The sequence below is a fragment of the Sturnira hondurensis genome, unplaced genomic scaffold, assembly GCF_014824575.4.
Source record: "Sturnira hondurensis isolate 20B ecotype Veracruz unplaced genomic scaffold, ASM1482457v3 Scaffold0010128, whole genome shotgun sequence".
NCBI lineage: Eukaryota > Metazoa > Chordata > Mammalia > Chiroptera > Phyllostomidae > Sturnira > Sturnira hondurensis.
In genome coordinates this window covers 34,218,050-34,245,126 of record NW_028082759.1, presented here as the reverse complement: position 1 = coordinate 34,245,126, position 27,077 = coordinate 34,218,050, and the positions used below count along the sequence as shown (strand labels likewise).

At 39.3% G+C, this 27,077-nt stretch overlaps 1 protein-coding gene across 1 annotated transcript in view; it reads left to right on the top strand.

Moving 5' to 3' along the window:
• CPA6 (carboxypeptidase A6) overlaps positions 1-25,246 on the top strand; it is a 72,412-nt gene extending 47,166 nt beyond the window's left edge. The window contains exons 7-9 of the mRNA XM_037058761.1: positions 15,379-15,581; positions 19,518-19,602; positions 24,857-25,246. Coding sequence (XP_036914656.1) covers positions 15,379-15,581; positions 19,518-19,602; positions 24,857-25,044 — 476 coding nt within the window. The 3' untranslated portion in view covers positions 25,045-25,246. The remainder of the gene's footprint in view (positions 1-15,378; positions 15,582-19,517; positions 19,603-24,856) is intronic.
• Positions 25,247-27,077: the final 1,831 nt, after the last annotated feature.

Genomic DNA, 27,077 nt, shown 5'->3' with positions numbered 1-27,077 from the left:
ATGTCAGTTTCACTTGAAGATTTCAGAAGGAGAACTATTTGATGTTGAAACAAGCAAATACATAATTGAGTGGAGTGGACAATCCACGTGATTTTTAAGGTAAAACAAAGATTTCAAAGAGGTTATGGACTTACAGTCTATGTTGACTTTGCCTGTTAGGGGTGTTTTGATGGAAGAGTTTGACAAACACTGGGTAATTAGAAGCCTTTCAAGGGAGGGGTAACTAGGAGCTCTTAAAGCTAGGAAGAAAATGACTGATCGGAGTGTCACTGGAGCAGGAGTGTCAGTGAGAGGACAGGTCAGTAAACACAGCAGGACCAGAATCCAGGAGGGTGTGGCAAGAATGGAGAGTTCAGAAACAGCAGCATTCGCTTAGGCCCCAGGGAGAAGTAGATGATGAAGTCCGGAGGGAAACGGGAGGACCTAGTTGGCTCCTCATCCAGCTGGAGTGACCGCTGGGGAGAGACGCATGAGAAAACGGACAATGCCATACTTTCTTCTGAGAGTGGGAACAGGTACAACTTCCGTGGAAGGGTATTTGGCAATGTCAACCAAACAAAAAAATACACATCCTTTTGGCTAATTCAATAATTCTACTTTTAGGAGTTTATCCTATTGCTGTAGTTACCTGTGTAGAAAATAACTCATACAAGGATACTCACTGCAGCACTCTTTAGAACAAAAGGTTAGAGGTATCCCAAGTGTCCATCAACAGAGGACTAGTGAGGAAAATGACTCTACAGTTCTACAGTAAAATATAAATAGCCAGAATTACACAGCTGTTTTATGTACTTGTATGAAAAAATGCCCAGGATTATACACATAGAGCTCAACAATGCAAGGTTTAAGATTTAAAAATATAAAGAGTATTGCTCTTTGTGGAAAAGGTTTTTTTTTTTCAAAGATGCACATAGTAAAACTGGCTTTTTAGCTATAAATGCGTAGACTAAACCTGGCGTAAAACAAGAAAGGAGTAAAACTGACTGCTTCTGGGGAAAAGACATTGGTGGCTACACAGGTAAAGGGGGAGCAATTTACATGTATAACCATGTACATGTATTGGCCACTCAAACAAATTAAAAACAGTAAAAAGAAGTTATTATTCTTGTCTTTAAAAAAAACAGAAATGCAATTTTAGCTCAAGTCAAGGTTCAGAATGTACTGTTACCATTTGAAGCACTTCTCCTTTCATGTTAGTTTTTGTTGTTTAGCCTAATTATTAGTGAAACATGGGGGAGTGGGGCCTAAAAGAGACAGATCACGGGTCTGGGAAGAAGTCTCATTGCACTCCTTCCTCCCGGCATCATGCCTCACTGACTCCACTTGCCACCCTCACCAAAAGGAGCGGGGGTGAGAAAGGCAAAGTTACAGTTCCCACTCAATTATATGGTATCCACCCTGAAAAACACCAAATGCGCTGTCCTCCTTCATCATTTCTCTTGATATTCCCCTAGAAGGGCTGAATATGAAATGCAGAGAAAAAGTAAAATTTTACACTGACTCAAAACATTTTATTAAAATTTATTGTTTTATTTTGTAGAAAAATAGAAAGTATATATATCGGCAAAAAAATGTTTAATTTGTGTGATATATTTCACCAGCATACAATAACTGTTTTCTCACAACTGGCATCTATTTAAAATGAGGTTCTGGCATGCCATTCTAGTCTGCAATTTCGAGAGATTCTAGAATGGCTTTCCAGCAAGTTCCATGACAAAACATAGCACTAATTTATCTCACTCATCCCCCTTAGATTGGGAAGGTGCACTGGCAACAAAGACAAAGTCATAATATAATTCAAAATTAATTGATTCCCTTTTCTTTTTGTACATTATCATTCGCAGGTATATTCTTATTCTCAGGTATAATTTTATTTGCATATAGTTTGAGTGTATGCCAGAAACCTAGAAAAAACATTGTGGATCAGGCTCTTGTGCAAGCTCTTACCTTTTATTATAACCTTAAATTGTAATAAAACTGACCTTCAGCTCCAAAACGCCAATGCAATTTTGATGTGACAGACAACAAGGGACCTTGCTGCAGGACAGAGTGATTCACTCAGTAAACATTTATCGAGCCCCTGCTAGGAGCAAAGCACAATGCCAGGCAAATAGAAACACTATTCAGTCCTTGTTCTTGGGAACTCACAGCCCAGTGAGGGAGCCTGGCATGTAAACAAGCAGCTGTGAGCTGAGGAGAGCTGACAACTAGAGGCATGAGACAGTGTCACACTCACAGAGAGAGGAAGGAGGAATTCTTTTTTTTTTTAATTCTTATTTAATTCTTGTTCAAGTACAGTTTTCTGTCTTGTATTCCCAGCCCTGCCCCCCCAGTGCTCCCCACCTCCCTCCCATCTCCGCCCCCCACCTTAGTTATTGTCCATGTGTCCTTTATACTTGTTCATGTGAGTCCTTCCCCTTTTCCCCTATGATTCTCTCCCCTCTCCCCTCTGGACCCTGTCAGCACCTTCTGTATTTCAGTGTCTTTGGTTACATTTTGCTTGCTTGTTTGTTTTGTTGTTTAGATTCCTGTTAAAGGTGATATCATATGGTATTTGTCTTTCACCGCCTGGCTTATTTCGCTCAGCATAATGCTTTCCAGTTCCATCCATGATGTTGCAAAGGGTAGGAACTAGGAAGGAGGAATTCTACTGGGGTGAGAGTGGGCAAGCTGCGGACCGGCGGCTTTTGAGCTGAACCTCCCAGGCATGAGAGGATTTTGATAGGCTTCAAGAGGAACTGGCCAGTCTAGGCTGAAGGAAGAACAGAAACAAAGGCAAAGAGGTGTGGGTGGAATTGATGGAGTGGCTCTGGGAGGGGTGGGGTTGTGGCTGCTGAGAGGGTTATACAGAAAAGAACATGAGCCTAAAAACAGTCCATTGGTTGGGGCTGGACACTATGCTGAGGGTTTCGCCTGATGTTGTTACCCCTGAGAAGCCAATGAGGGTTGGGAGTGGTTTGGAGGAGATAACATGATCTCACATGATCCATCTGTGGTTTAGAAAAGTACCCTGATAGCAGTATGAAGGGTGGATAAAAGCATGTGGTAGCAGGGAGACCAATGGAAAGGCTGTGGTGTTGTCCAGGTGAGAGATTAGGCATGCCAAAATTAGATACAGACAGAGAGGAGAGGTAGGAGAAGATTCTGGAAGGCAGAGCATTGGAACACGGTGACTGGAGGGGGGCAGGGAGGGATGGGGACACTATGGGAGTTAAAGAGGACTCTAAGATCTTCAGCCAAAAAAAAAAACAAATCCCCCACATATCCAGGTAGAGAGCTTTGACCCCCAAACCAAAGAATGTTAATAGAGAGAAAAGAGAAAAAAGAAGAATCTGGAGGCATCCTCTAGTCTGGTAAATTTACTAGCTTATTTAATAAATATTTCAAGGGCGGTATGCTAGGTATAAGAAATATAAACAAGTAAAAGACATAATTCCTGCCTTCAAGATTGATAGTTTAGTAAAAATGCAATTACATTAAACCGTGATAAATGCTGTGTAGAGATAAAAGGTGCTTATAAGAGTATATTAGTGCCCTTTCACTGCTCTAAAAAATCACCACAAATGTGGTGGCTTAAAACAATACACTCATTTTCTTAAGATTCTAGAGGTCAGAAGTCCAAAATGGATTTCAGCAGGCTGAAGGTCAGGCAAACCACACTCCTTGGTGGGGGGCGGGGGTAGTTCTAGAGGAGAATCTTTTCCTGCTCTTTTCCAGCTTCTACAGGCCACACCTGGCTCCCTTATTTTGTGACCTCTTCCTCCACCTTCAAGCCAGTGACAGAGCGTCTGCTCTCAGCTTCCCTCTGCTCCTGTCACAAGCCTTCTCTTCTCTGTGTAATGAAATGTCCCTCCTATAGAACACTTGTGGTTACATTTAGGGCCTACCCAGATAACCCAGGAGGATTGCCCCAATTCAAGAACCTTCATTTATCACATCTGCAAAGGCCCTTTCCCAGATAAAGTAACATTCACAGATTCCGCAGATTAGTACCTCACAGTCTTTGGGGGCCATTATTCGGCCAGCCACAAGGGCTGTAGAGAAAAGGCCCCTAATCTGGTCCCTTTATCTTGAAGGCAGTTGTTGGCCATTGGAAAGTTTTAGGCAAAGAAATTGCATATTAATGTTTGCAGTAAAATTAATTCAGGACTTCTGAGACTGAAGAAGAGCCTGGAGTCAGAGAACCCCCTTCTATAACCCAGGAAATTTTGACTAAGACAATAGCAGATGAGTGGTCTGTATTGGAAAGAAATTTAAACCATGGCTTCCACAGCTCTTTGAGGATCGTTGGATGCAGTAAACGATTTCTGTTTGGGCAATCAGGAGCCCTGCACCAAGATTTGTAATACAACAGCAGAAACTGATTTGGGAAGGGGTTGGAGGACTTTAGGCAGTAAAGGGAAATTTGTATCTAAGGGCAATACATTTCGAAAATTAAACAACTTGCCAGCTAAGTTTTAGATTGCAATCCGTCCTCCAAGACGGCCTCTAAGAACAAAAACATCAATCAAGTCACACAACACTTATCACTGAACTTTACCCTCACATCTGTAGAACAGAATCTCAGGATGTTAAGGAAAAGTGAGTATGTAATTACACTGGAATTTTTTTTCATCCTGACTGGAACCACAACCCATCAATGCTGGAAAGAGTCCTAGCCGTCCTTTTCTAGCCAACGGTTCTCAGCTTCTTTCCCCCACGACCCCACACCCAACTGTTGAGGAGAGCACACTCCTGCGGGCACCTCCGAGCACACCCACTGTAATCGCCCGTTTCTCTCCCCCATTATAAGAGCATATTGGAATAAATTAAGAGTTATTTATCAGGACAACTAAATCAATTATTTAAGTAAAATTATTTTAGAACATATAACTAGCTGCTGTATGACACCCCCTGCTCGAAAACACAACTGATAGCAACACAGCACCACTGGAAAACCACGGACTCAGGTCTCTGGTCTGCCCAGGACGAATGCAGCCAGAGCTGTGACATGCCCACCACTGAACTCTTTAGCAGTGCAAGTTCTTATTGGAGCCCAGTCTTGTGATAATTTTCAGTCCGTTGCTGCTTCTAGCACCCCTTTCCTCTCCGTTTGTCTTCGAAAGACCTCTTCCTCCTCATTTTACAGTCCTTCCTGATTTTACAATTCTTCTTCATTTCACAATCAATCCAGATTCTAGAGAGAGAAGGAAGGACAAAGGTTCATAGAAGCAGTAAAAGCTTGATTGTTTTGTCCTTTATTGTTAAGATCCTATTTTGGGGGGTCCCATCCATCCTGAGTCCCACCAAGTCTCTGCCATTGCAGTCTCCCCAGGGCTCCTAACCCCTGCTCTCCTACCTCTGTGCTCCATGGACTCAGTCTGCACTGCGCCCTTTACGACTCTATTCCACCTACATTGCCTTGTCCTCAAATTTGCTCCCAGATGTGCATCTTGTCTCCTTTCTAGATTTATGGGGTCCCTGCATAGTTTCACATCTTGGTACTCAACAGCTAAAGAGGTGACGTATGTGGCATGGAAGTTAAATTGCTGAAATGTTCAGGACAGAGATTATGCTGTTTTATTTGACAAGACTAGAATCTCTCCCTCTGCACTGCAGAGATCTGTCATATATTCTGCTCTTGTTCTGTGTGTGAAGATGGTGAAGAGAATTTTGTCTCAGCTCCAGAAACAAGGTATTGGCTCCCCAGAACTAAGGGGAAGTAAGTCAGCTTTAGATTCTCAAGCTCCTAAAACCTCAGGTTTCAGGTTTTATGCTTCTTGTCCCTCTCCCTGGAAAGCCTGTTTTATCATAGTTTCCAGGGTATTTTCTGGGTGTTTTTGACTTGTTTTCTTGAGATGCTGTCCAGTGCTTTTCCTTTCTCCTATCTTCATCTTCTAGAGCACAGCAGATATTTCTGATCGGAATCTGTGTAATTGAGGCCAGGTCTGTACAGGACTCTTCAAATTGTGTATCCAACACAGCTGCTTAAAACCACAAAGGGACACGCTGTTCGATAATTCTTGTGAGCTATCCCTCTGTTTTCGCAAAGCTGGAATAGTGCCCCCAAAGGCTATAAATAAAATTAGATCATTTTAGTGGCTTTCTTTCCACCTGAATTAATTTGTTTCCTTTTTAGAGGCCCCACTTACATTTTCTGCTTCTATTTTTTAAAGACAGGGCTGGTATAAGAGATGAGTAAGGCAAAAACCCAGAGAAAAACACAGGCAGAGAGAATTTTGAATGTGCTATCCCATTCTGCTGAATCAATACTTAATCTGTGGTAAATAACATTGGCAGAATGCCAAGCTGTAAAATAAACCATAAAATGCTATAGCATATTCCAGAATCTAATGTGCTTCTTAGGCAAATAGCATTAAATCGAGGCATGGCCCTTCCTAATATTATACAGTTTAGCTTGTGCATAATTAGGAAATAAAATGCTGCGTTATTATATGCCCCACATTGAGTTAACACTGTGGTAGGCCCAGTGAGTATGGAGTTGGGTATGCAGACAATTTTCGCACAGGACACGCTTCCCCAGATGCTCTGGATGACCCCTGGGACCTTCAAGTCTGCTCAGAAGTCAGTGTCTGAAAAGAACTGTCACCACCGATTTATAACTACAACCCACCTCCCCAGAATTCCTGATCTTTTACACTCCTCTACTTTTTTCTTCTTCTTCATAGCACTTTTCTACCACGTAGTGTAATTCACTTATTTCCTGTGTTTATTGTTTATTTCCCCCCACCCCCACCCCTAGCACCACCACTAAAATGTGAGCTCCACACAGCAGGACCCATTGGTTTGTTCGTCGGTGTATCCCTGTGTGTGGCGTGTGGTACGTGCATAGTAAAAACTAAAACAGAAAACTGTACTTGAATAAGAATTAAATTAAAAAACTCATTGAATAAATGAAAGTATCAACATGTGAGTAGTTGTTGAAGAAGCCATGTTCACTGAAGAAAGAAATAATTGGGGAAAATGGGCTAAAGTCAAAACAATTGATATTCCTCCTTTTAAATGACTGATAGAGGAAGAGAAACTCGCAAAGGGGACTGAGAAAGCAAGAACAGAGTGGTTGGAAAACATATATGTGTGTCGAAAACCAAAGGAGAATACTTTTAAGCAGGAGGTCGGGCTCTGTGAAAGGTCATGTAAGGTCACCCCCTGGCCCCCTAGAAGCCTCTGTCCCTTGCCCCGCTTTGCTGGCCATCCTATACCCTTTATGGCCGGTGTCCATCTTCCACACACCTCTGCTCTCTGCCTCTTCCTCAAAGCCTCCGTCCTGTAAACAGGTCTCTCCAGTTGCAAATGTGTCTCCATTCATTCTTTGGAAGAAAGCTTACCAGCACACAAATACAGTTTTGTGTTGTTTAAGAGGAAATGTAATGGCCCTGTTTCTGCTGTGACCTAGTTAAAGCTGCTCGTGAAGCCATCACTCTGTATCTTGTTGAGGGCCAAAGGGGACTTGCACCCCTGTGCATGAAGAATTTGGGGCTCATCGCCCGTATATAAAAATTTTAAGGACCTCATTTCCTTTCTGAAACTGTTTACATTTGTTAAAATACCTGTTATAACTTAGGGTAAACTCAGAGTTTCAGATTTGAAATTATTCAAGAAATATTTAGGGAATAGAATGTTCTCATGGACTTGCAGGCTACTTTATTGGTTTTATTGCCCTAGTGTGTCCTCAGGCTTCCATAGAGATGAGCTGGGGTTTGGCTGTTCAATCAAAGAAGCAGTCCAATGACACAGGCCAAGGTGCAAGCACCTTCTCTGAGCCTGGTAAGCGTCACTTATCCATTCAGCAACATTTAAAGAAATGCAAAGGTATCCATTCTACTAAGTACTTGGAAATAATAGGTCATGATCTTCAAAACAAATGAGCTCACCCTCTAAAGAAGAGAAGAGTCCATACAAATAAATATCTATGGCATCACAGAAGTGCTACCAGATTTACAGGCAGATTTACAATCATCTCTAGAATGATTCTATATTCTATACTCCACTGCTTATCCCACCCTATGTTGGAGCTGTACTACCTGTGCTAGTATGGAATGGAATGTTATTAAAAAAACTCAAACCTGCCCAGCAAAGATTGGTGTTGGCTGGGTCTATAGAGGATGCTGAGAATGAGGCTGGTAGTTTTGGGTCCACAGGAGGGTCTCACTGGGGCTACACTGTCAGGGTGATATATCTACCACCCACATCTCCACCTTCAGACCTAACTGCTCCCTACTCCAAAAGGGAAATATAGCAGTAGTCTCATTTTCCAAATAATTATCCCTCTTGCAATTCAATCTTGTTGGAGAAATGCATTCAGTTCAGTAATTCTTCCCTTATAAACTCTAAAAGACAGCAATTCTACCCTTTTTAACTTGAGAAAAAGTAAATATCTAGCCTCCATAAAATTCAGGAGTAGCTTAGAAATAGTCACAATCCACGCAGAGAATGAAAAATGAAAATACTGAAGAATTAAATGTCTTCTTTGACACTTTGAACAAAGCAAATAGTTTATCTTTAGCAACTTACACTGTTTGGTTATTTAGAAGAGTATTTGATTTTCTGAGGAAACGTCAATAGTGCCATTACTCGTTATCCTAAATATGTTGCAGGCATAATTTGTAAGGAAAGTTTTCAGAACAATATGTTGATATAGTATGTAAGGCTGGCTATAAAATTTGCTCAGTGGGTCGTGTTATTGTGGTAGCACACAAGTCTTTAAAGGGAAGGTTTGAGGAACTAGTTCTAGTTGTACTAGATGGAGTTGGAAGTGGCGGGAAGAAGGGGAAGGATAGGAAGAACACAAGGCTCCATGAAGTGGCTTCTACAGCACTCTGACGTGGCCGTTTGAAAAGCAGTTCTCAATTCACAGTCACAGTCACAGTAACAACAATAAAGAAAATGTACTAAAAATGTTCAAATATGAGTGAACATAAATCACAATCTGAGCACATGGAATGGCGTAACGAGTCCTTTGATTGCATGGCTCTACATAGTAACATCCTCCCCAAATCAGTAGAAATTGAGTGCAATCCTAATTAGAATCTCAATGGGGTTTTCCATTATGTTTTCGGCTCTTGAGAATTGATAAAATTGTCATAAAGTTTATATGGAAAATAGATCCTAAAAAGGCAATACAATTGCAAAATTAAACTACAGTAAGGGGAACTTGTCTTGCCTGATATCAGGCATTCTGAAATGCTACTATAGATTGATAGGGTAACAATATGGAAAGAGACAAATAGATCGGGAGAATAGAACAGAGAATCTAGGAATAGACCCACCCATGCAATAGACTTTAATATATGAGTAGTATTTAAATTCAGTGAAAAATGATAAAATATTTAATATATGATGCTGACAAAACTGGCTATTCATATAGATAAATTGAAGGTATAACCATATATTACATATCTATGAAAAGAAGTCCAAAAAAATTAAAACTTGGGTGAAAAAAATTAAAGGATAAAGTTCTTAAAAGAAAATCTATGCATTATGTATAATCTCTAAAAATAGGGAAAGATTTCTTAACCAACACAAGAAACCCAAACATTATCTAAAAAGAAAAACAGTGATTATATAACATTTTAGATCTAAAATAATTAAAGTTACCATAAACAATTGAATAAAAATTATAAATTTGAGGATAAAATATAATGCAGATGACAAATATCTATACAAAGTTCTTTTATAGATGGGTAAGGAAAAGATAAACAGCCCAAGAGAATAATGTGAGCTAAGGATATGAATGAGCAATTCAGAGAAGAGGCCAATCAAAACAAACATAGAAGTTTATGTTCAAAAAAATTAGCTTGCCATCAAATTGGCAAAGATCAAGATGATAAAAATTGATGGGACTATAGTCAATAACATTGTAACAACGTTACAATGGTGTAAATGGCGTCATGTGGGAACTAGACTTATCAGGGTGATCATCTTGTAAGGTATATAAATGTCTAATTACTGTTGTACAACTGAAACTAATATGACATCATCTGTCACCTGTAATTGAAAATATTTTTAAAGGTGATAAACATGAAGGGTATTGTTCATAGGAATAAGTGATAGTTTATAATAATTGTTTGTAAGGAGAGGTGGTAGTTTATACACTGCTTGTTGACACGTAAATAGTAAAAATCTTAGTAAGCAATCTGGCAAAAATCCATGAAAATTAAAAATATAATTCTAAAGGTAGGGGGTATAGTTCAAGGGTAGAGCATTTAACTGCATATCAATAATACAATCATTTTAAGACTTTAAAATTTTGAATTGTGTAAATTTAACACCTACTTAAAATAACATGTATTTAAACATATCCTCAATCCCTTTAAAAACTTTTTAAAATCTTCCCTTTTAAAAATAACCAGGGATTTTGTTTATCTTTTCAAAGAATCAGCTCCTGGATTTATGGATACTTTGAAGTATGGATACCGTTCTTTTAGTCTCTGTGTCATTTAATTCTATTCTAATCTGGATTACTTCCTTCTTTCTACTCACTCTGGGTTTTGTTCAATGTTGTTCCTCTAGTTTTTGTAGATGAAAGCTTAGGTTGCTTATTTGAATTTTTTCTATCTTTTTTAGGTAGGCCTGTATTGCTATGAACTTCCCTCTCGGGGCTGCCTTTGCTGTGTCCCATAGGTTTGGGGCTGTTGTGTGTTCATTTTCATTTGTTTCCAGAAACTTTTTTATTTCTTCCTTGATCTCATTATTAACCCATTCATTGTTTAATAGCATGCTATTTAGTCTCTATGAATTTGAATGTTTTTAAGTGTTTTCCTTGAAGTTAGTTTCTAGTTTCAAGCCATTGTGTTTGAGAAAATGCTTGATATGATTCCAATTTTCTTGTATTTGTTAAGGCTTGTTTTGTGTCCTACCATGTAGACAAAGGACTGGAACAGACACTTCTCCAAGGAGGACATACAGAGGGCACATAGACATGTGAAAGAATGCTCAATATCACTAGCCACCAGAGAGATGCAAATTAAAACCACAACGAGATACCACTTCATACCAGTAAGAATAGCCATCATAACCAAATCAACAAACAACAGTGCTGACAAGGATGTGGGGAAAAGGGAACCCTATTATTGCAGTATTGCAGTATTATTGCAGTATTGAATACAGACTGGTGCAGCCACTGTGGAAAATAGTAGGAAATTTCCTCAAAAAACTGAAGATGGAACTTTTGATCCAGAACTACCTTTCACTCCAGTAATCTCACTGCCCTAAGAATCCTGAATCACCAATTCAAAAGAACCTCAATACACACCAATGTTCATAGTGGCATTATTTACAATAGTCAAGTTCTGGAAACAGTGTAAGAGCCCATCAGTAAATGAGTGGATCAAAAAACTGTGGTACATTTACACAACAGAATACTACACAGCAGAAAGGAAGAAGGAACTCCTACACTTTTCGACAGCATGGTGGAACTGGAGAATACTATGCTAAGTGAAATAAGCCAGGTGGCAAAAGATAAATACCATATGATTTCACCTATGTGTGGAACCTAATGAACAAAACAAACAAACAAACAAAATATAACCAGAGACATGGAAATAAGGAACAAAGTGACAGTGACCAGAGGGGTGGAGAGAGAGAGATAACAGGGAAAGAAGGGGAAGGGTCTAGTCCAGGAACATGCATAAAGGACCCAGAGTAATGGACAACAGGGTGGGGGCTGACTGAGGGAGTGGGGGCATGGGCAAAGCAGGAGAGAATTTGGGACAACTGTAATTAAACAATAATAAAAAGTAAAAAATAAAAATGTTTAAAAATTACAAAATAAAAATGATCAAGGAACTGCAAATTAAAACCACAGTGAGGTATTGCTTCATAGCTTTCAGAAGGGCTACCAATAAATTAACAAACAACAAGTGCTGGCAAGGATGTGGATAAAAGGGAACACTTGTGCACCATTAGTAGGATTGTAAATGGGTGCAGCCATTTTGAAAAATAGTATGGAAATTCTTCAAAAAGTCTAAAACAGAGCTGCCATTCGACCCAACAATACCACTGATGGGTATCTCTCCAAAGAAAATGGAGATGCTAATTTAAAAAGATATATGTATCCCAGTGTTCTTTAGAACATTACTTACATGCAAGAGCCAACATATGGAAGAAACCTAGGTGTCCACTGCTAGATGCTGGATAAAGAAGATGTGGTACACACATATATATAGTAGAATATTACTCAGCCATAAAAAATGAAATCTCACCATTTATAGTAACATAGATAGATACTTCTACAATGTATTATGAACAAATACTGTATAATTACATTTTTATGTAGAATCTAAAGAAACAAAACAAATGAATAAAGAAAAAAACAGAAACAGACTCACTCACAGACACAGAGAAGAGAAAAAGCCGATGGTTGCCAGAGACGGGGAGTGGGCAAAACAGGGGAAGGGGACTGAGAGGTACAAACCTCCAGTTACAAAATAAATAAATTATGGGAATGTAATGCACAGCATAGGGTATACAGTCAACAACATTATTAAAAACTTTGTACAGTGAGAGATGGCTATTAGACTTATCTTAGTGTTCAGTTTATAATTTATATAAAAGTTCAACCACTATGTTGTACACCTGAAACTAATATAATATATTAATTATAATTAAAAAATAAAAGTGGACATCTGGTATATCCATATGTACCACTTTTTTCTGTAGACATGATATTGGTGGATCTTCTTTATTTTTCTATGTGAAAGTATCAGTTATTGTATCAGTAAGTTTCATCTGTTAGTACTTTTCATAATCATTTATTATGTGTTAATTCATCATTAACACTTACATATTCCTGCCACCTTAATTCCTGGTCTCTATTTTCAAATATCTCTTCTTTTTTTCTCTACTATTTTCTGTTGAATGGGTCAACGTTACTTCTGCAAGCTGTGAAGTTTGTGCTCTATTTTTCTTCTTCTTGTAGTTATTCCCAACTTACTAAAATCTGTGCTTAGCTTTGTTTTTCTCCATCAATTTCTAAATTTAATCAATAGCTATGTCTCCTTTGTGAAAGACACTAATCACTTAGCATGCTTTTACTTCTTCTGGTCCCTCACCCTCCATCATTCCATCAGTTTTTTATATTCTTGAATTTGATACTAGATCATTATACTTTTTCCCCCTTGCTTATTTAGACAATAGAGGTTACTAAATGGCTTACTTTCCAGCAATTCTCATATCAAGTATCTTCTCTGGAGTTGTTCATCATTTTGTTGGAACATTTTCTTTCAAGGTGTTTACAAGTTATGTCTGGGTATAGTATACCTTCTGAGAAATTTCATGCCAAAGAAAATCTTTGTTTTGCTCTCACATTTCAAGGAGAGTTTAGTTAGATATAAAAGTCTAGATTCAAATTTCTTTTAAAAGAAAGAAGGAGCTCCTATCCTTTGCAACAGCATGGATGGAACTCAAATTTCTTTTAAAAAATACTTTGGAAACATTACTCTAGTGCTGCTATTAAAACGGTAAATGTGAATTTAATTCTTATTCCTTCATAGATGACCTATTTCTGTCTCTCAAGAATTGTTTCCTTTTTTTAAATTTCACTTTGGGTGTCAATGAGTTGGTGTTTTCCCTTTAATTTCCCTTGTTTGATACACAATAAGTTCATTCAATCTTTTTCTAATTGTGGGAAAATTTTAATTAGTAGTACTTCAAGTATTTAGCTTCCATTTATTTTTTCTCTTTTCGGGCCCCTATTAATCAGGTGTTGACAGGTATTCTATTTTTTTACCCTTTAATTTTTCTCTAATTTTCCTAGTTGTTTGTTTCTTTATAATGCCTCTGGGAATGTTTCAAACCCCACTCCATCTCATTAATTCACTCATCAACAGCATTTATTCAACCCAGTAATACTTTTTATTTCTATTATGTCTGATCAGTTCTTTTTTATAACTTGTTATCCCTGTTTAATGTTTCTAATGCCTTCCTGTGTGCTCTTGAGAATATTTCTTCAGATTATTATAAATTCTTCTTGCTCTAGCTCATCAGTTCTGCTCTCTCTGGAATTAGTTGTTTGGTTTGTGATCTCTGCTTTCCAGTGTTTTACATCAGTGTTCATCAGATGTCTCTCTATTTTTCCTATTCCTTTTGGAGTATTGGCTACAGGTTTTACATTAAGCTCTCAGTTCCATCCATATCCCATTTCGCTTCAGAGGATTCTCCAGAATTAGACTCAACAAAGGAAAGCCACAGTTTCTTTAAGTTCCCCAGCTCAACTCTCCTGTAGCATAAACTAGTTTTATTGCCCTCAAGATTTAGTCTGATTTGACATGGTTGCCTCTTCATGTTAAGTAGAATTAGACTACGTCACAGGATCACCAAGCATTTTCCCTTTGTTTACAGACAGAGTTATAGTTTTCTAGGGGTATGGGACATTTCCCATACCCCCTTTTCCATGGGAAATAGGAATTTCCCATTTCTAGGTACAATGATGGCTCAGAATGGCAAATAACTATGAAAAATATAATTCTTTCCAAAATTTTCCAGAACCATAATAGTTTCTGATCGTTGCAGTGAATTTTATTTTTCTTTCCTCTTCATAGACATATATAGCATAACTTTGTATTTCAAAATTATCAAAATTCAGTTTTGAGGATTTCTTAAGTAAACCCTATTACACCCCCAAGGTGGGTTTTACAAACCTGTTTGGATAGTGCTGATCTAATAATGTAATAGAAGTTGGTTTGGTATGCTCTGCAGAGGTGTTTGCCTTGTTTCCATGTTCTCGCTACTTCAGTATTTGTATCTCACCAGACACCTGTATAGATGTCTAGCCTTTTCTTTTGATTTGACATTCATTTATTCAACAAATATTCACTGAACACTTGCCATACTATAGTTCTAATCACCAGGTGCCCCGCAAGAAGGGCACAGTCCCTGCCTTCACAGAGCATTACAGTCTAACAGACTCCAGATTGAATGCAGATTCTGTAGAGCGAGTGCTTCTGTGTTGTTTTCCAGTGTATCCCAGGTACCTAGAACACTGTAAATATCGGTTGAATGATAAATAAGTAAATATTGACATTAATTACAAGCTTGTTAAGCATTATGGAGAGAAAGTACAGGTGTTGTGAAGTGTATCAGTGAGAGGCCTTACCCTCTGCAGGGGATCACATAGAACTAGTTCTCCAACTGAGAACTAGTGGCTTTTGCAGGCTCACCTAGACAATCAGCACCTATTTCCTACTCAGGCCAAGCCCCTACTTTGTATGAGGCTTGAACCACCTTGGATTTTTCAATAATCGGTTTCTGTAAATGAGTAATTAGATGAATTGCTTAGTAATACCCTATGCTTATAGGAATAAAAGAAAAATCACAGTTTAATAATGCAGATTTGTGTTTCTTGCTTCTTGCCACCCCATTTTCTTTTCTAACTTGCAGCTGAAGGAGCTTCTATGCACCCATGCGATGATACGTACTGTGGACCTTTCCCAGAATCTGAGCCAGAAGTGAAAGCTGTAGCTAACTTCCTTCGAAAACACAAGAAGCACATTAGAGCTTACCTCTCCTTTCATGCATATGCTCAGATGTTGCTGTATCCCTATTCTTACAAATATGCAACAATCCCCAATTTTAGCTGTGTGGTAAGTGTTTGACCTCTGTACCTGTGTGCTAGGCTTCATGCTTTTCTAATGCTAAGATGATGCTAAGTAGTTGTGATACTAGCAAACATACATTATGTTTATTCTAATCAGCATTTCATGTTTAGTAGCTCATTTACTCTCATAATTATATAAGGTGAAAAACTATTCCTATCCCCATTTTACCAAGGTGGAAACTGAAACCTAGACAAATGAAATACTAATTAGACAAAGAACACACAACTGCTAAGTGTCGCAACCAAGATGCAGCCCCAAATCCAGCTTCAGTGCTGTTGCTTTTAACCACTGTGCCCCGTTGCTTCTCCGATGCAATCATTTCAAACCTAGTTACATTCTTACCAGAGGTTACACAGAAAATGTCAGGATGGATTTGGTATTACAGCTTCAGTCACATGTGCAGAGCTATGATTAACTTTATTGAATAAATAATTGCTCATAAATTATGGTCTGACTCTCATTAATTAAAAGCAAGTTTAAGTTTATAAGTGCTATTTGCTTAATGCTACTAAGTCTCTGGGCATGTATCTGACAAGTTAGGGCTGAGACTCAACAGCCTTTCTGGCATAAGAGTACTAAAAAGTGAAAAAGTAGTGTTCCTTTCTCTCTTCATCTCAATAGCCCTCCAAGTTATCCATTATGGGCATAAGTCTTTCTAAAGGGGGCCTGGTTCAGAGCCTATAGTATCTAAAGGCTTATTAAGTTCAACACCAGAACAAACAAATATATAGTGTTAGAGGGGAGGAAGAGGAAGGGAGCAGTGGTTGAGAAGAGGCTCGGGAGGGCTCTTGGGTTGCTGTTGATGTCCTTCTGTTCCTTGACCTGGATGGGATTACACAAGTGTGTGCCATTTTGATTATTCGCTGAGCTATACATTTAAAATTTGTATAGTCTTCTGTATGCATGTTATACTTAAATTTAAAAGGTTTTATGAAAGAGAAGGATCTCCTTTGTCCCTATACCTTAAACTCTAAGTTCTGTATCAGTCGTGTGGGATTGCAGGAATTCCTCATCTAGATGCCCAGGACTGGAAGGAACCAGGAACGTGAAGAAGTTAGGAGAGGGCTGGGGGGAAGGTTTTCATCTGAAAGAAGAACTTTATTCTTGGCATTCCTAGCAAGAATTCTGAGAAAATTCTCTCTCTTGAGAAATATTGTGAATGAAGCTCTGGCCAGGTAGCTCAGTTGGTTAGAGCATTGTCCCAATGTTGCAGGTTCAATTTTTAGTCAGGGCATGTATAAGAATCAACCAATGAATGCATAAGTAAGTAGAACAACAAGTGGGCATTTCTCTTTCTCCCTTCCTCTCTCTCTCTAAAATAAAAAAAAATTAAAATTTGGAAAAGAAATATCATGAATGTGACTGTTGATTAGACAGTGCTCTTCTTTACTACTCTGAGGGTCAGACAGTAATTTTGTTATCATTGGTATTGGTCTGGCATCCTAACCACCTTGTTTTACAATGTTTCTGTAGGCAAACATCCAGTCTTTTTTAAACTGGGCAGTGCCTGTTTATATGCTCACAAAACATTATATGGAGTATGCACTATATTAAAACTATTACATGAATAGAATCTAAAGAACTTGAGACACGTGGTTATAAACTAAGGGGGGAGAATGGTGGGGGAGGGAGTGTGCGGGTGGAGGGGAATGAAGGGGGGGAATAGAACAACTGTAATGGTATAATCAATAAAATATATTTTTAAAAAACTATTACATGAGAATGTTCTCCATAGTTTAATTCATCTTCCCACTAGGAATGAAGCCTATTTTCTCTTTGCCTTGGGTTTGAGGATGTGGTATAAAGAGTAGGTTAGTTTTTCAGCCAAAGATGAATTTTGCTCTCAAGGGACACTGAACAATGTTGGAGACATTTTTGATTGGCATAACAGGGCTAGGGGATGCTATTGACATCTAGTGAATAGAAGTCAAGGATTCTTCTCACCATCCTGCAATACACAGGACAGCCTCCCACAGCAAAGAATTATTCAGTCCAAACTGTCAGTCATGCCATTGTTGAGAAATCCTGATAGTGGGTTATGTATCAGCAAAATCACTGAAACCAGGATTACAATTCTCAGAAGCTAGGTAGTCTCTGAATGTCAACTGGAAACCATTAAATTTTATTAAAATTGTTCAAAAACATTCCACCAGCATGTAGGAGTCTAAGTTTCCACTCACATGTTCAAGTCACTCATTGGGTTGCTTTAAATATTTAAATATTTAAATAAAATATATATATATATTCCTTTCTTGGCTGAGGTCTGATAAGGGAGGCCTGGGCCTCCATTTATTGGAAAGAGAAAGAAATGGAGAAAAGAGGAAGCACTTAAACTCTCTCAAGTAGGTGTCTAGCTGTGCCAAAGGGAAAAATAATTCTTTAAAAGCATCTGCTGAAGTTTCAGTTTTTTGTGGAAGGCTATATCTGAACCTCTTATCTACAATGTGCACCTGCACCAAGTGGCAGGAGTGCGGTGAGTCGAAAAGCCTAAAACCATGCACATGTTTTACGTAAATAAACAGAGTGGGTATATTTTTATTTTCTTAATAAATATTTCCCCTTGGGTTCAGTCACCTGAAATAATGAGGAACAAACATCTCTGTGCCAGCAGAATGCGGTAATCTCCTAAAGGTAGAAATATCTGCCCTCACCACGGAATATTTCTGTGACCATTGGAGATGATGTTGAAATATTAGAAAATTCTCCATAAAGATACCTCATTGTGGTGTTCACATTCCTTTTCTGTTGGCTCCCAAGAGGAAAATGTCATCATCATTGAGATCGATAATAAATTGTCTGCCAGGTTCTGGAGCCTGGTCCCTAAATATCCACAAAGGGCGGCATTTGCTACAGGCACTGCTTGAGGCCTCCCTGAGGTGAGTGAGGACAGTAAGATGAAGCTGGTCTAACACACAGCCCCCGTTGCCCAGAGTGCTTCAGCCGACACACTGAATTATTCATGGGCAAATTGAAATGGGAGCATTGTATACTGGTTTCAACACACTTCTCTACTTCCCACTGGTCATACAATCCTTCTCTAGCTCCTTACTGAAATGGGTACTTTTCTACCATTTGAAATGTCTTCGGAAGTAGTCGGTATCATTCCAGTTCATGTTAGAATACTCACTTTTTAGTATTTTGACTGTGTTGAGTATTTTTTCTGGTTCCAAAATTTCTATATCTTGGAACTACTAGCTAGGTCTGTCAGAAGCATATGTAACTTTAGAAGTCGTGGAGCATTCTGAAATTGTTCCCATTCTCAGTAGGGACAAACACGTACCATAAGACAAGTCATTCTTACTGAATGAAAGAGCTTCTTAATTGATCCACATGTCTTTTAAATACCTTGCACATCACCACTGAAGTATGTACTTAGGGATCAATAAAGTTATGTTGATACTCTTGCTGACCTATGCTCATTCAACATTGATGCAAAACATATTGATTAAGCATCTATTATGTACAGGCACATGGCTAAATACTGAGATGGGCCCTGCCCTATCCAGCACTTTGTAATTTATACACATAGGTGTCCCTGAACTAATGCGAAGAAGACAGAATGCTACATCAGCACCAGAAGATATGAATACTTACCCCCTCATTCCTACTCAACCCCCCTTGCTAGGTAACCCCAGACTGCCCATTTAACTTCTCTGAGACTTTTCTCCTCTGTAAAATGGAAATATTACTAATCACTGGCTTGTTGTGAGGATCAATCGAAGGAAATGTGTTCTAAAACATATTGCAAAATGCAGCATGTGACAAAGAGTAACCTAACTTTATTAGATAGAGCTAGTAACTAATGTGTCCATTCTCATTCTTCAAATTAACGAGTGATAAGGATCAAACAACAGGCCAGTGTTTCCCAAGGTTTCAATACAATGGTGTAAGTGGTATGATTTCTCCATTTTCCCCTCCCAGGAATCTGCAGCTTATAAAGCCGTGAATGCACTGCGATCGGTATATGGGGTACGGTACAGATATGGACCCGCCTCCAGCACATTGTGTAAGTTTCCTGTGTATGTTATGTTAGAGTCATTTCTTCAACCAATATCCTGTATAATGACTTCCCTTAAAAGAAAGAGAGAGAGAATGTGTGTCCCCACTAACGTGAATTTTTTGACTACCAAATTAGCCAAGGAAGATGAAAGGAGTTTATATCTGATTTTTTATACTGCTTGACAGAAATCACTGTACCAATTTAGATAAATTTGAAGCAGAGAATATTCTAGTCATATAGTAATGACTGTAAAGTTGAATCAAGACCTTATGTCAGTAGAAAATACCAAAATTGGCTCCTTAAGCAATGCTAACTACTATGAGGCTGGAAATAGGCCTTGAGGAAATCACAAAGTAATGTTTCAGCCTGAAAAGAGCTTCCCTTTCATTCTTACCTCCCACCATTCTTGTTATGAAATTCTATCTCTTACATAACATCTTCAGCTGAATTTCCCCTTAGATGGTGATTGAAGTATTTCTTACGTAAAGTAAATATTTTAATTAAGAACATTGGGTGTAAGGAAAGAACTTGGACGATGAATTGGGAGACCTGGGTTCTCGTCCTAATCCTGCCACTAGTCAGGATGCAGTCCTGGCCAAGACGTCAGTCTTGGGCTGTGGTGTCCACAACTGTTAAGTGAGAAATCAGACTAGATCATGTCCCACAGCCCTTCAAACTCTAGTGAGAAATCCTAACTATTTATGAAGATTATGAATGTTTATGTGTGCATGTTAAGTTACGCACACACCCAGGTCATGGAGGCTGTACAGATAGTGATACCCAATTATGCTTTATATTAAAGTAGCAAATTCCTCCTGATGTCTTTAATGTACCTACCATTATATTCATAACTGTCTACTTTCTTCAGCCTTCAGAAGAAGAGCTTGGTTCGTCCATTAAGACTACTTATCAGATAGTGTATCCTAGTAATGACAATGTCTTAAGTATCAGAACTTTTTTCGAACTCCACAATCTATGGTCTCTGGCTGATCTTTTTAGAACTACTTTTCAATAAAGCCACCATGAAAGGGGGAATATAGTATTTAAAAAATCATATTACAGACTTCTAGTCAAGATGGTAGAGTAGGTTAACTATATGTTCACCTCCTCTCATGACCACATCAAATTACAACTAAATTACAGAACAACCACTCTTGAGAGAAAACTGAAGATTAGCTGAAGAGAAGTCCAATAACTAAGGATATAAAGAAGAAGCTACTTGGAGACTGGTAGGAGGAATAGAGATACGAGATGGGCTAGTCTCACACCCAGGTATGGAGGTTACAGATCAGGAAGGATATCTTGGCTGCAGAGGCCACCCCTGGAGGCGAGAGTTCCAGGCCCACATTGAACTCCACAGCCCAGAGCAGCTGTGCCAAAAAGAGGAGTGCCCACAACATATGTCTGTGAAAATCAGCAGGGACCTACCTGTCCAGGTGATACAGAGAATTGTCGCAGGCCCAGACATCCTCTTAAAAGAGCCCAAACACAGACTCACTCACAAACAGTCACACACGGGGAAGGAACAGCAGCTGAAAAAGCACCAGGGACTTAATAGAGAGAAAATGAATTGACTGGCTTCTAGGCAAGGGTTGGAAGGGCATCTCTCTACAAGGACAGAAGTGCTGGCAGCTACCATGGTTCCTTTGTTGAACCCTACCCTAGCTTAGCCTGCATGTACACACAGGCTACAAATCTGAGCCTCTACCAACCTGGCTAGTACCACTTGCCCCACCCTGGTAATTCCCTGAGACCCTGCCCACCCAACTCACACACCAGCCCAAACCACTTCAAGTGGCTGTTCCAGATAAGCAGCCAGACTTGGCCCAAGCTGCAGATGTTACTAAAATCTCTCAAAGGTCTACGAACCCCAAACGAGCAGTGGCTGGCCTCCCCATGCTCTGGATATGTTGTTAAGTGTCCCCAAGCCCACCACTAGCAGCATCCAGCCTCAATTCACAGCATAATGTCTCCCAGGCCCCTCCAAGCCCAGCACCGGCAGCTGGCAGTTGCAGATCACCTGAACAGACATTGAACCAAAGAAGACATACATAGATATATGAAAAAATTCTCAACATCACTAATCATCAGAGAAATTCAACTTAAAACCAAAATGAAATATCACCTCACACCTGTCAGAAAGGCTGTCCTCAATAAATAAAGAAACAACGAGTGTTGACAAGGACGTGCAGAAAAGGAGACCCTCCTGCACTGTTGATGGGATTGTAAATTGGTGCACCCACTATGGAAAACAGTATGGAGATTCTGCGAAAATTGTAAATTGTAACTACCATTTGACCCAGCTATTCCACTTTAGCGTGTTATCCAAAGAAACTTAAAACACTAATTTGAAAAGATATACACATTTCAATGTTCATTGCAGCAGCATTTAGCAACGATATGGAAGCAACCTAAGTGTCCATGAGTAGGTGGTCAGATAAAGAGGAGGTCACACACACCACACATACATGTATAATGGAATACTACTCAGCCATAAAAAGGAATGCAATCTTGCCATTTGCAACAACATGAATGGACTTAGAGGATATTATGCTAAGTGAAATAAGTTGGACAGAGAAAGACAAATATGTATAATTTCACTTATATGTAAAATCTAAAAGACAAAATAAACAAACAAAATAGAAACAAACTTATAGATACAGAGAACAAACAGATGGTTGTCGATGGGAGAGAGTTTGGGGGCTGGGTATAAAACAGGAAGGGTTTAAGAAGTACAAATTGTCAGTTACAAAATAATTACAAGGATGTTAAGTACAGCATAAACAATGTAATCAATAATATTGTAACAATGTTGTCATTGTTCCAGGTGGGTACTAGACTTATCAGAGGGGATCTGTTCATAAGGCATATAAATGTCTAACCACTATGCTGTAAACCTGAAACTAATATATTATTGAATATCAACTGTAGTTGAAAAATTTAAAAAATTTTGCTCTGGCTGGTGTGGTTCAGGGCATTGAATGCTGGCCTGGGAACCAAAGGGTCCCTGGTTAAATTCCCAGTCAGGGCACATGCCTGGGTTTTCGGGCCAGGTCCCCAGTAGGGGGCACTCAAGAGGCAACCACACATTGATGTTTCTCTCCCTCTCATTCTCCCTCCCTTCCCCTCTGTCTAAAAGTAAATAAATACAATCTTTTTTTAATTTAAATTTAAGTAATGGGAAAAATCACATTACCAATGAATACCCATCATATTAATAATCTAAGGCATTAATTCAAAAAAATCTTACACTTCACCTTTGCCTCTTGATATCAAGGCACAGTCATAGTCTGATATTTACCGCAAAGAACGAGTTACCACAGAAATTAGGTTGTCACATAACCTCGAGGTAACTGTTGGCACATATTGTCTCTGACTCTGGCTCCTGTGGCTACTATTTGTAGTGCCGGTGGACTCTAACCCAGAGGGACAATGAAGCCACAACCTCCCTTCTGTCATTAATGGAAGCAAAGGGAGCCTGAGAAACAGCAGAGCGATCTAACGGTCATCTTCACATAATAATTCTATCTCTAACTTGTCCTGGCAAAAACAGCATAAAAAGTGGTATTATTCAAGTAGGTGAACATGCTCTGAAAATTTTAAAATAAAACTATATGTCAGGCTACATCTTATAAATCCTGTCTCAGGAGAAAAGTATGCAAAAAGTTCTTCTATACAACATGTAATCATTTATTCAAAAATTATTAAGAGCATGTTAGGCTAAAAACTACATTAGGGGTATAAAGATACAAAATTATATCAGCTAATATAGGCTAAGCACACTACTTAATTTTTACAACAACCCTGGGCAGTAAATATCATCATTCCCCTTTCAAAAAGGTCAACCGAGCGAGGCACAGAGCAGCCACAGGTGGTGGGATCAGATACAGCCGACCCACAGTCCGCCTCTATTGCCTGCAATTCCAACTCTGCTGAAAAGCTGGAGCATGTGAGGTCACCGGAGCCAGAGGGAAAGAGCTGTCAGAAAGGACTGTCAACTAGGTTAAATGCTATTGAGATGTTGCAAATTGGATCTGGGGGAGAAGGAGGGAGAGAATAGGCCTGCTGTCACTGATGACCTTCAAGAACATAGACAGGTAGAGGCAAGAACCAGATTGAAAGTGACTGAGGATGTAGAAGGAACTATATATATCAATTCTCTTTTAGTTTTAAAGCAACAGGAAAGAGAACAAGAGAACGGCATATAGAGGGATGATAAAACGGAAGTGCTATGAAAAAATGGCGCTTGAACATTTTGGGCAATGCAGCTGCAAGATGGGAAAGGGTGGTTAATTAATGAAACAAAGGCCTGGAGAAGGGACCCGCCCCCCAGCAGAGAAGACATTAATACATGGTACCCAAAGATGGCATGTGTAAAAGATGAGCAACGTTTCTTCCTCTGAGCTACAGGGGAAAAGTCAGAGGGCTGTGATGTCAGCAGAGGAGGTGATGAGCTAATTGCACTTTTGGAGTATGGGTACAGTGAGAAAGTGAGGGGCAGAACTAGAAGAGAATGAGAAAAGTTCCATAAGTAGAGGACTAGACAAAGGAGCCTAGAGCAGCTTTGGGAACAGAGAAAGGCTTCAGTGATTGGTGTGAATTTATAGCAAAGACTTTTTCCAGCTACTTCACAAGGGGTGAAAGCAGAGAAATTAGGCCAGAGATTGAGAATTAGCAAAATCAAGGCAGAGAAAGGAGTAGATGAGTCTCATTAGGGGATCTGGTGAGAAATTTAGTGAAGTCATTGACCAGGGCCAGATAGAGAATAAAATGAAATTATAAGGCTGGGAAGAGTCTGTGAACTACAAACTTAAGCAAAGGCAAAAAGACAAGTTCATTAGGAATTAAAAAAAAATAAGGGAAGTGCAAGAAATGAGGAGGGTTTAGGGGAACAGAATTCCAATATTATAGACCTTGGAAGTGAAGAACTGAGTGATAGGAGGAAGAAAAGCCCACGGCATGGTTTTGGTGATGCATGAATAAAGTGCAGGGGGAAAAAATATTGTAGGAGCTGAGGCTGAGAAATCTGAGGCCACTGCACTGCAAAAGCATCAACACTTAGACTAGGTCCTCACAGAGGACGGTGAATATGACTGACTCATAAGGTCTATGAGCTCGATGCCAACAAACTACTGTTAAATCATTCTTGTTGAAATGATGTGTTTTGAAAGAATTTAGTGTAACTTAGTAATACATACATGTATGAAAATTATACAAACTCTTTAGTGAAGCTGATTTTTTTTTCCTTTTAAACTTCTAGATGTGAGTTCTGGTAGCTCAATGGATTGGGCCTACAAAAATGGAATACCCTACACGTTTGCTTTTGAACTACGTGACACTGGGCATTTTGGATTTTTACTCCCAGAGGCACTCATCAAACCCACCTGTACGGAGACCATGATCGCAGTGAAGAATATCACAGTGCACCTACTCAAGAAGTGTCCCTGATAGGACCTGAGGGTCCAGTCAACCGCCAGAGAAAAAGCTGATTTTGCACAACAGCTACTTGACAATGGATGAAAATTGTTTTTAAAGAGAGGGGCAACTGCTTGAAGTGAACATATCTCTAGACTTTTAAAGGAATTTCTCATGCAATTCAACTCTCTGCAGCAATTTTAAAAATGATAAAAAATAAATAAATAAGAGCATAGCCTAGTTTTTGTAAACAAAAACATTTATTTTATATCCCATTAGAGTTTCATTGGATTAAGGTGGGGGATATTTTCCAATTATTTTTGTCTCACAAAATGTACAAATTGAGAATGTCACTTCAATAAATCACCTATTCTCAATTCAGATCTACCAATGATGTTCAATCATTTGGTTCTTTTGAAATGGCAAGAACTATATTCCTTAATATAATAAATTAAAAAATTTCAAGACCTTGGAGTATTCACAGCTTTATCCCACGGCACTAGTGTACCATATACCTATAAAAATACAGCAAGATAGAGTACTTATGTTTAGATTCTGAGAACACTTTTTTAAAATTATATTTTATTGATTATGCTATTACAGTTGGCCTGATTTTCCTCCTCTACCTCCCTCTACTCAGCACCCCTTACTCCCTCAGGCAATCCCCCCACCCTTGTTCGTGTCCATGGGTCATGCATGTAAGTTCATTGGCTACTCCCTTTCCTACACTGTACTCTACATCCCCATGGTTATTCTGTAACTACCTGTTTACACTTCTTAAGCCCTTCACCTCTCACCCATTTTCCCACACCCATCTCTTTATCTTTAATCTTTGGCATTAAATTATGATGTGTCTTGGGGTGGGCCTCTTTGCATCTGTCTTGTGTGGGACTCTCTGTGCTTCCTGGATTTGCATGTCTATTTCCTTCACCAAATCAGGGAAGTTTTCTTTCATTATTCTTTCAGATAGATTTCCAATTTCTTGCTTTTTCTCTTCTTCTTCTGAAACCCCAATGAAGCAAATGTTGGATTGCTTAAAGTTGTCCCACAGGCGGCTTACACTATCCCCAATTCTTTGGATCCTCTTTTCTTCTTGTTGTTCTGATTAGTTGTTTTTTGCTTCCTTATGTTCCAAATCATTGATTTGATTCTCAGCTTCACCCACTCTACTATTGTTTCCCTGTAGATTGTTCTTTATTTCAATTAGCGTATCCTTTGCTTCTGACTGGATCTTTTCTATGCTTTTAAGGTCCCCACTGAGTTCCTTCAGCATCCCTGTAAACAGTATTTTGAACTCTGCATCTTGATAGATTGCTTATCCCCATTTCATTTAGCTCTTTTTCTGGAGTTTTGATCTGTTCTTTCATTTGGGCCACGTTTCTTTGTCTCCTCATTTTTGCCACCTCCCTGTGTTTGTTTCTATGTATTAGGTAGGTCTCAGTAGTGCGGCCTAATGTAGTAGGTGTCCTGTAGGGTCCAGTGGCACAGTATACCCTATCGCACAACCTGAGTATTCAAGGTGCACCCTTAGTGTAGGGTGAGTACAGACTCCTCTTGTAATTGAGCCTTGGTTGCTGTTGGCAGATCAATGGGAGGGATTTACCCAGGCCAGTCAGCTGCAAGGATTGGCTGTGACCACTTACCACCAACCTCCAGCCTCCATGGAGGATCAGCTGCGCAGGAGCAGAGTGGAGGTGCTCCAATGTGATCTGCAGCTATCCACTGAATGTACTGGTCCCTGGGATTTCCCAGGTGGGTCAGGCCAAGGTCAGCCCCCACCTGTGTTTTGACCAGGGGTATCCTGCCTGAGTTATGCAGCAATCTGAGATGGCTGATACTTGTGCTAGCCTTGGAGATTTCTGGGGGAAGCCAGACTGTGAATCTAGGCAGCTAGTTCCTGGCCTGGGGCTCACTGAGGCCAGTTGTTGCCTGTTTTAGGGGATTTAGGAAGTTTAGAAGCAGGAGCCAAGATTATTCATATGGAAAAGCAGTTTGAGTAGGTTTGTAAATTGGATGGGGCAGAGTCTCTGGGGATCTCCAAGACAGGTCAAACAGTGTTAGCCAGG